This window comes from Hipposideros armiger, unplaced genomic scaffold, assembly GCF_001890085.2.
Source record: "Hipposideros armiger isolate ML-2016 unplaced genomic scaffold, ASM189008v1 scaffold_126, whole genome shotgun sequence".
Lineage (NCBI taxonomy): Eukaryota > Metazoa > Chordata > Mammalia > Chiroptera > Hipposideridae > Hipposideros > Hipposideros armiger.
The window spans coordinates 1,736,231-1,749,748 of record NW_017731476.1 but is presented as its reverse complement, the minus strand read 5'-3'; the positions used below and the strand labels follow the sequence as shown (position 1 = coordinate 1,749,748).

General features: G+C 56.2%; 1 protein-coding gene across 3 annotated transcripts in view; it reads left to right on the top strand.

Annotated features, from left to right (window-relative positions):
• The window catches only part of AXIN1 (axin 1), a 55,930-nt gene that overhangs the window by 40,529 nt on the left and 1,883 nt on the right, over positions 1-13,518 (top strand). For 2 of the 3 annotated variants that reach the window (XM_019648821.1, XM_019648823.1), the window contains exons 5-9: positions 822-959; positions 5,499-6,028; positions 6,658-6,828; positions 9,779-10,024; positions 11,855-11,962. In XM_019648821.1, the coding sequence (XP_019504366.1) occupies positions 822-959; positions 5,499-6,028; positions 6,658-6,828; positions 9,779-10,024; positions 11,855-11,962 (1,193 nt within the window). The remainder of the gene's footprint in view (positions 1-821; positions 960-5,498; positions 6,029-6,657; positions 6,829-9,778; positions 10,025-11,854; positions 11,963-13,518) is intronic. The other variant, XM_019648824.1, reaches the window with a different exon arrangement.

Sequence of the window (13,518 nt, the reverse complement as noted above, 5' to 3'; positions counted from 1 at the left end):
GGGAAGAGCGCAATGATGGTGCCAACTTGGGCCAGTGAAGCAACGTTCTCCACAACTAGATTGAAGAACAAAACAACAGCAACTTGTCTGTTCCCCTTCCCCTAATTCCCCAGCGCTGTTCCCATCCCCCCAATTCCTCAATAAAAAATTTTAAAATCTTAAAAAAAAAAAAAAAGTATATTCTCTAGATAGGAAAGTCCTCCATAGCCCTGACTTTTTCCTGTACCCTGAATTCTATGTCCCCATCCCTGCAGTGGAGCCTGGGCTGTGCACACCTGAGCACCAGGGGCTGCTGCCCTCTTGTGTGCGGGGCAGGAACTGCAGGTGCAGGCCGGTCCTCTGAGTGTGCAGTGGGCTGTGTCTCCCGCAGCCCCCTTCTCTGTGGTCTTTGCGGCAGTACCTGCCCAGGCCCCAGGCCTCACTGGGTCTCAGCCTGGCCATTCGTGTCAGAAGCCCTTCTTTGGGTCAGGCTGCAAGGCCCTTGGTAGGACACGCTCAAGGCCGCTGCCCTGATGACCTTACCCCTGGAGACCAAGGTCTGCCCTTCTCAGTGTCTCTGATTCTGTGGCCACGGGAGTCGGTGCTCCGTTCCCACCCTTGGATCAGTGTTGGGTGAAGGAGAGATGTAGTCTGACAAGAAAGAGGGGCAGGGAGGAAATAGATTCCCAGGTAGAAGGGGGAAAGAGTAAAACGCTTTAAAATAAAATGCAGATTTCACATGTTGTCTCCTCTCATCCAGAAAATGCTGTGTGCCACCTTGGCATAGAGGACGGTAGTTCAAAGCTGCGCGTGGCTGGCTAATCAGTGGTGTCTCCTTGCAGCGTACTTACCGAATGCCAAAGGAAATTCGTGTGGAGCCCCAGAAGTTTGCCGCGGAGCTCATCCACCGCCTAGAGGCCGTTCAGCGGACGCGGGAGGCCGAGGAGAAGCTGGAGGAGCGGCTGAAGCGCGTGAGGATGGTGAGTAGGCCTGAGTCAGGGACTCCATGCCCATCGTGGTTTCTGAGTTATTCTGTTACAGCTTCAGGCCCCGAAGGGCTCCCTCCAGGGTCTTCCAGAGTCCCCTTCTCTGTGCTTGACCACTCACCGGCTCCTGACATGCTTTGGCCCATCTCGATGGCTGGCCAAGGCATGTGCCCCTGTGACGCCATCCCCCTCTCAAGCCCCCCGCACCTCGATGCCAGCCTGGGCCGTGTCCCCGGAAAGAGGTCCCTAGGTGGGGTTTCTGCTCCAACTTCTTGTGGGAAGATAGTTAAGATGATAGCCAAGACAACTCCCAGCATTCGCCACACTGAGGCCACACCGGCTCTGCTCGGGTAGATTTCACACAGGACTCATCCATAGTGCAGACCAACCAGCCTCTCTGTGCACTCCAGGCCCAACCCCCTTCCTTCTGTCCTCCCCTTTGTGCCCTGGGCTCACTTCTCTGTGCTGAGCCCCTCCAGGCTGAGCGCCTAACCCTATGCTTGAGCACACTTACCTCATTGGCCTTGTCCCCCGCGTCCCGCATGCCCCCTGACATGTGGAGCTGAAATTTCCCTCACGTGCTGGTAGAGGCCCTTTCCGAGTACCGCCGGGTCCCGTCCCACATGCATGTGGCAGGAGGGCCTGGTAGCTCCCCCTTGTCACCTTAGAGTGCAGAGTGGCCTTGGGTTTGGCTTCTGTTTATCTTGTCTTCTGACCTGTAGCCTCATTGGATGAAATGTTGAATGCTAAGAAACTGCATCATATTTGTAATTCATTTGCTTTGATACCTTTCTGCCATAAGTGCTGCAGAGATACCTTTGTGCTCGTGTTGTCCCGGTGTCATCCTACCAGATTCATTTCCACGCATTCAGGGGCCTCAGTGCTGCGACGTCAGTAACAGCCATGCTCCTGGAGGAGGCCTGCCCCAGGCCCCTCGCACGTCCTAGCTTGTTGAACTTCATTCACTGAGGCCACTGAAACTTGTCCCTCCTGAATGCCAGGGGCGTTGCTGTCACTGGCAGACAGGCCTTTGCTTTGCTCTTAGCAGGTAGGAATTCCCCCTGCCCGAGGTAAATGGTCACCACCAAGTTCATGGGTGTATTCCATTCTCTTCTCAGTATTTCATGCCCAATACCCGAAAATCACAATTGTGATGTTTCTTGATGTTTGTGATGTTTCTTTCTCCCCTGGTCACCTGATGTTTCTGTTTAAAATACGGAACCTGAGCCCTCCTCAGACCCCATCAGAACCCCTTGGGAAGGGCCTGCTCTCTAACTTTACGTTTCTGCAGGTGAGTTGTGTGCACCTGAAATCTGGAGACCTGCCGTAATTGTAGACGTGGGGTATGGCAGATGGTCGCACCGGACAGCCTCCTTCCTTGCCCACCCTGACACCCTATGCAAGGAGTCCTTTTGGCTGCACCCTGCAGCTGCTGTCCTGAGTTCCAGAGCTCCCTTATGACACTGAGCTTCCAACCAAGGGGCCTGGCTACCCCCGTCTTTCCCTCACATCGAGACAGCAGGCAGATTTCAAACAGCTTGTCAGAGCTTGGGAGTCATGGTGGGTACCAGGAAGGCAGACCTAGAGTGAGAGAAATAGCCAGATGGTGGTGCTCTCCAGGAAGGAAATCGCATGAAAGTATTTTTAAGCACTCGTGCACACACATGCGTAAATTTTTCTTACCAGCATTCTCTCCTCTCCCTCCCCCATGGTGACTGGGCGACCTTCACTTGGACAGAATAGGTGCCAGCTTGAGGGCTTCGCACGTGCTGACTAGCTGTCCTCCACAGTTCCCACGGTTCAGTGATCTGCACAAGGTCACTTGACAGGGTGCCCGCCATGCTGGGTCCTAGTGAAGGCAGGGGTGAGACTCCATTGACCTGGAGGGAGCAGCTCCCAGGAGCTGGGGCACAGCCAGGCCGTCTGGTGGGAGCCGAGGACACCAGGGGCGCATTCACCACGGCCAGCTCTTTTTCCGGGTCCATCAGAGGCCTTATGGAATGATTCAATATGTAATTGAAGGAATGGTTAGGAGCACCACTTCCGCATTTTAGTAGCCTTCTCTGAACAAACAAATATTGGGAACAGTTGCCATGCAGTGTGGAGTGTTTTAGCAGGAGCTCAATCCCGGTTTGTGTGTTGGGACAAAGCTGGCATCATTTGTTTAGCACAGCATTTCCATGGGCATCATTGGCTTTTTTGGTGTGAGGGTTGCCCTGAGAATGTCACAGTTAACAACCCTTAAACTACATGTGCTCATGAAATAATATGCATAACACTGCGTAAAAGAAGCGTAGGGATGAATTTACCACCTTTTTTGCTACAGAATGGAGCTATCATAATTGTTCTGTCAGGTTTTCAGTTGTGACTCAGTGGCTGTGCGTGCCGGGGGTCCTGGCAGGGCAACATTTTGGGCGAGATACTGTGAAGGCAGCTGTGGTTGTGGGTAATCAGTGTGCTTTTCTGACTTCTGCGTCTTAGATATTTTCTCTCCGTGGTGTCCCTGGCAGGTGCAGGGCGGCTGTGCCTGGAGCCACCTCCAGCTCTCAGGAGAGGGGCTGGACCAGCAGCTAAAACCCAGTGGTGTTCTTTGACAGACATTTTCAAATGAATGGTCCCTTCCATGTCTCCATTATCAGCTCAGGACCTAATTGGCAGGCACGTGGCCTCAGGCCCAGGTGGGCTGCCAAAGTGCAGTGGCCTGCGGTGGCCTCCGGACACGAGTGCCAGCATTTTAGGTCATGTGCTCAGGCCTGCAGCTGCTCCAGCCGGTTTGCTCCCACAGGTGTCCCTTAGTCCTTGGGTGTGGCACACTGCTGGGAAGCTGGCAGTGCAGTCAATCTCTGTTACCATGTCTGATTTTGTAATCTACCTAAATCATGCTATCAGTGAAAGTACTAACTGCAGAATTTTTAAATAACTTCCTTTCGTTGTAAAATTTAGAAAATAAAAGCAAAAAAAACAAAAACTATTCACTGCACAGTTAAGTAAATCTGTAACATTTCAAAACCCTAAGATTGAATCCCTATGTACATGTATGCAGAGTTATTAAGGAAAACTGGGTCTCAGCCCCCAGTTTGCCCCCCCCCCCTCAGGGATTCAGAGTTCCGTCTTGCTGGCTGCTGCCTTAGGGCGGTAAATGGCTTCGGTAGTGTCTGTGTCCTGGGAAATTTCCAGCCAAGAGTCCCTGAGTCCCTGGTCTGTCAGCCTGGAAGTGCATACAGGTTGGGATGGGAGCACGGATGGGGCACAAGAGCCCAGGGCTCTGAGGCTCTCGCCAGTGTGGCTCCCGGCTGCGCCAGGAGGAGGTGCATTTTCCTTCCGTCTGTCTGTCCCCTTCGCTCGCCCTCTGTTCTCTTTGGTGCCATTTTCTACCCTGAACACGGATTGAGGAGCCCACAGCTGATTGCCTGTTCTAATGACATTTACATACTGGTGCATCAGTGAGAAATTTTGTGCTAAAGTTTTGGAGATATGTTGAGATTGAAGTGCAGGAATAGCGTAGTTCCCCCCCCCTCCCCTTCTCACTTTTTACCAAATTTACTCAACATTATTCTGGTTTGGACAATTCAATAAGATGAAAAAATAAATATGAGGTGTATCTGCTGGAGTTAAAGTGATTAAATGTTTATGTTTACAGATACAATTATTACGGTAACTCTTAGAATATTGAATAAAATTCAATTAGTGAGAATTTATCAAGAAACACATAGCGGGCCGGCCGAGTGGCGCGATGGTTAAGAACTGGCTTGGGACACCAGAGGGCCCCGGTTCGGATCCCACATGTGAGGGCCAGTGACACTGCCAAATTGGGCCAGTGAAGCAACGTCCTCCACAACTAGACTGAAGAACAAAACGACAGCAACTTGTCTGTTCCCCTTCCCTCAATTCCCCAGCGCTGTGCCCATCCCCCCAATTCCCCAATAAAAATCTTAAAAAAAAAAAAACACATAGCAAGATAAATAAACAAAAACATGTTCTTCTGTACAAGGGTGATACTGACTTTGAAAATATAATGGAAACTATGGCCATAAAATTGAGGAATAAGAAAATTCAACTGAAAGAAAACAGAAATCTTTATTGAGAAATGTAAAAGAAAACTAAACCAGGGCAGAGGCTGCTGGGTGGTCCCGACCGTCACTGGCGCGGTCCCTGAATCGTGGGTGCATGGCGGTCGCATGCCCTTTGACATGTGTGGGTGAGGACAGCACCCTGTCCTCATCCCTCCTGGGCCTGTCCTGCAGCACAGCCCACTGAGAGCCCAGCCACTCGTGCTCGGGGTCAGCAGGGACAGAAAATGCTCCAGGAGCCATCCAGGAGTCAGGCAGCCTCCACCCTACCCCCAGCCCCCAACCTCCGCACCTCTCCTGGCCCTGCCTCATCCTGGGCTCCGGGGCTCCTGACCCCCAGGACACACCTGGCCAAGCTCCCTGTTTGTCCGCTTTTTATTTGTTATTTGTTGTTTGTCTCCCCAAGTGATGTTTCCTTGGTGTGCCCAGTGCCAAGAGGTGACCTGTGGCCTTGTCCCTACAGGAGGAAGAAGGCGAGGAAGGAGATCTGTCCTCTGCCCCCCCGGGGACTAGTCACAAGCTGCCTTCGGCCCCTGCCTGGCACCACTTCCCGCCCCGCTACTCAGACGTGGGCTGCTCAGGGCTGCGCGACGCGCACGAGGAGAACCCCGAGAGCATCCTGGACGAACATGTGCAGCGCGTCATGCGGACCCCCGGCTGCCAGTCCCCAGGGCCAGGCCACCGCTCCCCCGACAGCGCACATGTGCCCAAGATGTCGGGAGTGCTGGTGGGTACGACCCTGGGCCACGGGAAGCACGTGCCCAAATCGGGGGCGAAGTTGGAAGCGGTCGGTCTGCACGTCCACAGGCACAGCCACCACCACAGCCACCATGGAGTGGCCCGGCCCAAGGAGCAGGCCGAGGCCGAGACTGCCCGCCGTATCCAGAACAGCTTTGCGTGGGGCCTGGAGCCGCACAGCCACACAGGCAAGCCCCGCAGCCACCTGGAGAGCGTGGGCGCTGCCCCCAATGCTAGCGACAGCCTGGCTTACAGGTGAGTGTTGGCAGTGGCCTGAGCTGTGCTTCCAGATCAGGGCTGTGGGTTCCTTGTCCCTGGGCCTGTGTCCGTGAGGGACACCTTCCCAGAGAGGAAGGGGTCCCAACGAGAGGTCATGTCTCCTGTGGAGTCTTTCCTGGTTTTTTAGGCCAGAATTCCCCTTTGAAAGTCTTTAAACCAAGGTCGGCTGCAGAGGCTGCAGGCTGTGGTGGCCAAGCGCTCAGGCGACAGGCTTCTGCTTGGGTTGCCAGGCTGGCCAGGGCTCCAGTCGGGAAGTGGGGCTGGAAAAGGATTCATTTCAGAGGGCGGTGTCGGGGAGGAGGAGTGGCCAGGCCCTGCATTCTCCACCAGGCAGGTGACCTGGTCTGGGCCAGTGCTGCAGCTGACCCTTGGCTCTAGCCTTCCCCAGCCTGTGCTGCCTGCACTCCTTCCTTCATCCCCTGCCATGGAGCCACCTGAAACAAACCCAGACAACCCCACAGAGCTGGGACAAAGCCTGTAGAGCATGCCACTTTGTCAAGGCCTCCACATTCAGGGAGCCTTCAGGGGGCGGAGCCCTGGTGGCCAGCCGGCCAGTGACAAGCCTGGTAAAGGCAGTGGGTGACTCCCAAGTCTTGCTTTTGCAGCGGGAAGGCTGGCACGACCTCCAAACGAAGTGCCAAGAAGACCGAGTCGGGGAAGAGCGCCAACGCCGAGGTGCCAGGCCCATCAGAGGACGCAGAGAAAAAGCAGAAGATCATGCAGTGGATTATCGAGGGGGAGAAGGAGATCAGCCGGCACCGGAAGGCCGGCCATGGGTAAGCAGAACCGGGTCGGGACTGGCCCGTGTGGCCTCAGAGCTGCTTTGCCAGGGTCCTGCGTGGCGTGGCACGGCCCCACCCAGCGTCTAACTGCAAACCATGTAGAGTGGGAGCAAGAATTTAGAGGAATCAGGTCCAGCCCATTGCAGTGTGAGCTTATTGATACCTTCCCTATGTGAGCCTATGGTGGTGTGCAGTGGAGGGTCCTGGACGCAGCTTCAGTGTCCTGGGCAGGAGTGCCTGCCGGTGAGGTCAGTCTGAAGTGACCATGCCTCTCTCTCTCTGTGAGCTCCTTTTCCTACTGCCCCAGTGGTGAGGAGGGAGCCTGCTGTCACAGCTGCTCTCACAAGGTTATTTCTGGGATGGCGACACTTACATGTGATAATGACCTAAGGCACCGCGGAAGTGAGGCAGGCACCTAACCGGCACTGCTGTTGGGGCTGTGGGAGAAGTCTTGTGTGTGTGCACCTGGTCGTCCCCCAGGCTTGGCGGGGGAGGGTCTTGTTTAACCTGCGTCCCTCTGAGCTCTGGGCTATCCCACGGGCCAGAGACTTCTTGGGGAGTGTGGAGCCAGGCCCCCCAGATATGTCCACTGCCCTCCACGGTCGGTCCATTATAGGGTGGACAGGGCTGGCTTAGATGGGGCTGGACCAGAGGCGGGTGACACCCAGGGGCCTGGGGGCATCTGCCTATCAGTGGGTGGACTGACCCTCCTTCCTCAGCCTCAGACTTACCTGACCTTGGGGGAAAGCCCTTCACCGGTATCCAGACCCCTTTGCAGCCACACAGTCTGTCCTGGTGAGGGGGCCTCTTGAGGGGCCCCTCTCCTGCTCTGCTTGGGGTGAGGTCGATTCTTGGTCTCTCTGTATTTCTGTCTTGTGGGTTTTCACAAGGATTGGGTCTGTCCCAGCTGGTCTTCCCACCCCAAACAGGGTTTCTGTGGCTGAAGAGTAAGAGGCATTTCCAGAAAGAGCCTCCCAGGTTCTGGAGGCTCTTGCCGTTAGGTAGGCTCTTTAAATTTATGGTCTTCAGGGTCCCCACCAGCCCCTCTCTGGCCTCCCTGGAGTCCAGGGGCCAGGGGGCCTGTGCCCTTGTTCTTACATAAGACAGGTCAGCTGGAGGGCAGGGAGATGAAGGGGTGGGGTAGGGGACAGAGAGTGTGGGGTGGAGAGATGAGAGGGTTGGGGAGATGGGGGTATAGGAAACTGGAAGGGGCAGAGTCGGGGGCAGGGAGACGGGGCTGAGGTCCCCCTGGGGCTGGCCTTGTGGGACTTTTTAGCAGGAGCCCACTTTCTCCAGGATACCTTTCCTTGGGCAGTTCTCACGTCACGAGAGCACTGGGCCAACCCACTTTCTAGGGGGACCTCTTGAGTTTCCTCATCTCTGCTCCTGGTACTGAGACCCGCTTTCCAGCTGTAACTAAGGCTGGCGTTTTCACTCACATCCCATCTAGTAGTTGAGTGATGGCATGTGGTTTAAGTGTAAAATATGTTCTTAGTATTTATTTATTTATTTATTTATTTATTTTTAAAGTACACTTTCTGGTTGTTTTTTTTTAAGATTTTTATTGGGGAATTGGGGGGATGGGAACAGCGCTGGGGAATTGGGGGAAGGGGAACAGACAAGTTGTTGTCGTTTTGTTCTTCAGTCTAGTTGTGGAGGATGTTGCTTCACTGGCCCAAGTTGGTACCATCATTGTGCTCTTCCCGGGCGAGGCAGATCAGTCACCAGCTTCTGGACGGCCGCTCACGGCAGCTGCTGGCCGGCTCACGCTGGCTGCTGGCTACACGCCGTAGCCCATGGCAGCCCACTGTAGCAGGGGCTGCAGCCTACACGGTCGCCGGAGACTCACGGCAGCCCAGCTCCAGGTCGAGCTATTGTTCAGCATCTTAGCTGCAGAGGGCAGTGTCACTGGCCCTCATATGTGGGATCCGAACCGGGGCCCTCTGGCATCCCAAGCCAGTTCTTAACCATTGCACCACTCAGCCGGCCCCTGTTCTTAGTATTTAACCAAAGGGAAAAGCTGATACCACATCAAGGGGAACAATCAGGAAAAATTACGTTTACAATTATGCAAAGCGTGTTACGTATTTTTAGTGGCAAGGGAAATAGACGAATATTCTGAGATTGGCTATTTCGAAATTATATGGATTATTTATATTTTTTCTTTGAATTTCCTACATATTTCAGGTTTTTCATAAAGAGCACTTAATATCAAAACTTTTTTTTAAAAAGATTTTTATTAGGGAATTGGGGGAAGGGGAACAGACAAGTTGCTGTCCTTTTGTTCTTCAGTCTAGTTGTGGAGGACGTTGCTTCACTGGCCCAAGTTGGCACCATCATTGCGCTCTTCCCAGGCAAGGCAGATCAGTCACCAGCTTCTGGATGGCCGCTCACGGCAGCTGCTGGCCGCTCACGCTGGCTGCTGGCTACACGCCGTAGCCCATGGCAGCCCACTGTAGCAGGGGCTGCAGCCTACACGGTCGCCGGAGACTCACGGCAGCCCAGCTCCAGGTCGAGCTATTGTTCAGCATCTTAGCTGCAGAGGGCAGTGTCACTGGCCCTCATATATGGGATCCGAACCAGGGCCCTCTGGCGTCCCAAGCCAGCTCTTAACCAACGTGCCACTCGGCTGGCCCAGTATCAAGATAATTTTTAAAATAGTAAATACTTTTTTAAAAGCCTTTGTATAGGATATCATTTATATTTCAGTAAAGCTGTTAGAAATAAGTTACAAAAAAAGAAGTGTGCAAGAAAGGAACGTTGGTGTTATGGGGTAGAGGAGGAAATTGCTGAGGTTCACATGGGTTCTCATGGCCACGAGCCCAAGGACATGCCTGCCCCAGGTGTCAGGGCTGCACGTGCCTCTGCTGGCTCTGCCCAGCCCCTGGTGCCGGCCTATGGCCGGGGGTTCAGTTGCTGCCACGTCTGTTCTCTTGCTCCCCAGGTCTTCTGGGGTGAAGAAGCAGCAGGCCCACGAGAGCTCCAGGCCCTTGTCCATCGAGCGTCCTGGGGCTGTGCATCCCTGGGTCAGCGCCCAGCTCCGCAACTCTGTTCAGCCCTCTCACCTCTTCATTCAAGACCCCACAATGCCCCCCAACCCGGCCCCCAACCCTCTGACACAGCTGGAGGAAGCCCGGCGGCGTCTGGAGGAGGAAGAGAAGAGAGCCAGCAAGCTGCCGTCAAAGCAGAGGTACAGATCCAGGGGTCAGAGGAGGGCCAGCGCCCATCAGGGACCCTCCAAGGGCCGTGGCTCCGTTGCTCCACTGCTCCACTTTGGGGTGGAGCTCCCCGAGGCCTGAGGTTCACACATAGAACCACGCTGGGCGCCCACCAGCAGTACTGGGTTCTTCGTTCCACACAGCCCTGCTGTTGACCAAGGGCTAGCAGGGCAGGTGGTCATTACCCTTTCCTGGGAAGGAGAATGTGTCTTCCCCTGATCACACCTGTTCTGCTATGTGAGCGTGCGCTTGCCCTGGTCATTGTGGGAGGCTGCGGGGTCCCCTCTGTGGCATGCAACTGCTGGAGGTCACACAGCTGGGTCACCAGTAGCTGCTGTGCAGGCTGAGCTCAGAAGGGGTGGTCCTGGGAATCCTGGCCGCCTCCATTCACAGCCACACAAAGAGGAGTCCTGAATGGTGCCTGCTGCCACTGTGGCCTCAGGCCAGGCCCTTTTCTCTCCCCCTGGGGAGCAGGGGGACCACCCCCGTGTGGATGGCAGGTCTTCTGTCCAGGCCAAAGTGTGGCTTCCCTGACCCTTTCAGCTGGGCCTTGAGGTCACTTGCCTCAGATGTGCTGGTTCATTGGAATTCCCGGGCAGTCAGGGTCTCTGAGGGGCCTGGAATCTAGTTCTTACCAGGGCTTCAAAGCTGCCAGTTTCTCAGACGTTACTGGCTCCCCTCACCAAGTCTTCAGTCCTTTGGTGTCCGACCCAGAGGCCTTACTGTGTTGGGGGCCTTACTCTGGGGAAGCCGATGTCAGGGTGTAGACTCTCCCCAGCGTCCATCCCATTGGGCACAGGTGGAAGCCTGAATGTGTCCCCGGGTTATTGAAGGCGACCATGTTTACAGCTAACTGTCTTACCTCGTGACCTTGTTCGGTCAGCATAGAGCCAGGTGGCTCTGAGGGAGGCCTGTGACCTGGCGGCCGACAGGGCAGTGGAGGGCAACTTGGCTAGGACAAGGGCGGGGACTAATTCTGCCGGGGGCGTCTGGGACTTCTGTTTGCCTCGGGCTTTTGGGGGCAGGGCTCGTGTCCCCTCTTCTCAACAGTACCCAGCAGACCCCTCACAATAGCGTGTTCTGTCTGGCCAGTGGTTCTCTGTGACTCGTGTTTTGGGGGTGAGCTGCCTTAGGGGTTTCAGCCAGTAGCTCTGGCATCTGCACGTGTCATTGGTCCAGGGCTTTTTGTAAATGACCACAGAGCAAAGGCCTGGAGGCGGCAGTGGGGGTCCTGGGCCTCCCCGCGTTCCTCGTGGGGTGACTCCCACCTAAGTCGGTCAGAGCAGAACTCACTCTCAGGGCCACACAGCCCATGCCCAGGGTGGACAGCCACTTGGAGAGGAGCCGCTGGGCAGTGAGCCCCAGGACAGGACTCTGGCTACTGCCAGCAGAGCAGTGACCACGCTCCAGGACCCGGACCCATGTCAGAGCACCGAGTGGGAAGAGCCGCGCCCACGGGGAGGAGGCCAGAGGTCGGTCCTCTGAATGTGGATGAAGTGACGGGATCCCAGCACCTCAGATGAGGGCTTCCCCATGTATGTTCCAGGGAGCCTGAGGGCTCTGACCAGACAAGGCATCTGGGAACTCGAATGATGAAGCCAACATCTAGTTCTTGACTGATCCTGGCAGACCCACCACCCAGGAAGGGGTTTGGTGTCTTGCCAGTGAGAGCCTTGCGTGGTGGTGATGGCCCCTCTTGGGAAGTCCCTGCTCCGCCTGCTGTCTGTCACCTGGTTGTCACCTTGGAGTGGAGGCGGCCCGGCCCCAGGCCCGGGTGGCTCACTGATGCGGTTGTTCCCTAGGTATGTGCAGGAGGTCATCCAGCGGGGGCGCTCTTGCGTCAGGCCGGCGTGCACGCCTGTGCTGAGCGTGGTGCCAGCGGTGTCCGACATGGAGCTCTCCGAGACAGAGTACGTGCGCCCCCCACGGGTCCTCCCGCACCGCCCACCCAGCCCTCGCTGCGGGCCAGGCCCCGAGGCACAGCAGCTGTTCCCAGGGCGGGAGCCTGGGCACCGCACTGGAAGAGCTGGGGCTGCAAGCTGTCCACAGGCCTTTCCTTCCTGTCTCTCCGTCAAAGGGGACGCTGACCGTCCACGTGGCGACAAATGACCAACAGTCCAGAAAGGAGGTCTGCTCTGCCTCCTCCACTCTGACCACACGTCCCCACCTGCTTTCACTTTCCCGAGCTTTCCAGCCAGGCCTCGGGACTTGACAGGGTCGGGGCTGCAGCGATCGTTCCCCTGACGCTGCCAACTGAAGGCGTCAGTACCTGTGGGGCGTGTGTGCCCAGACGCTGTGTGCACAGACAGCCTGGCTTTGTGCTCATGTGGGATGTATCTGCTCCCCAGGTACACGTGGAGCAGGGTGATCATTTAGGGACCTGCAAGCCACATGCAGACAATGCCAGCCACCCCCTCATCGCTGCTTTTCCGGTTGAGACAAAGTAGAAGGGGGTCCCCCACCTCAGCTCTCACCAGGCTTCCTCCAGACAATGTCCGCCGGCTCAGAGCTCCCCTACCAGGTCACTTCTCAGGGACCCTGCCTCCCTTCTGTAGAGAACAGGCCCACTCAGGACCACCCACGTGGGCTCCCCGGACAAGTGGGGTTTCAGGTTGCAGGACTAAGGGAAGGAAAGCAGGAGCCAGGGAGCCTGGCTCTATTGATGACAGCCACTCAGATGAGGTGACTGCACGGTGTGCACCAAGGGGCGGCGGGGAGGGTGCCCAGGGAGAGAGGAGCCCGCTGTGAGTTCAGGTGGCCTTCCTGGCATGACACTGGCACAGGAAACTTCTGTCTCGCCTAGCTAGCGGGGGCAAGGGCTGTGCCCACATGTACCCAGACAGCTCCGGTACAGCCACAGGGAGCAGGGACCCTGGGGGACAGAGGGAGTCCCGCCTGTCCCAGAAAGAGTGGCTGCTCAGCGCATCAGCGTGAGGGTCCTATGCAGTATGGGCAGGAGATGGTGTGGACCTCACACCCTCTCTTGAGCCTGGCTGGTCACTGCCTCTACTCTTTGGATGAGCTCTCCGCTGTGGAGCAGGCCCGTTTCAATATTCATCACAGTTCTATTTGGCCAATCCCTGGCCTGCAGATGTTTCTGAAGTTTTGAGGCTGTAGGCAAGTAGTGGAGGACAGCTGGAGGCAGGGGCTGTATTGGTTTCAATGGCCCAGCCGCCTTGAAAGCGAGGTGGACGGATCCACCGTGGGTTCCAGCCCTGAGAAGCTGCCTGCCCACTTTTCCTGCCATCTGTGTTGGGGTGCTGCCTGCCTGCCAGCCAGCTCAGGCCACAGTGAGACCTGGGGCTTTCCCGTAGGCGGAGGAGGGCGGCAGGCAAGCCGAGGCACCAGGTGTGGGGCAGGCAGGGGTGAGAGATAAGCGGGAGTCCACACTGTGTGTCTCGGTGTGTGGGTTTGCTGCAGAACTGGAACCCAGTGTTGAGCCAGTGTGTGGGGCGAAGCCCCCAGG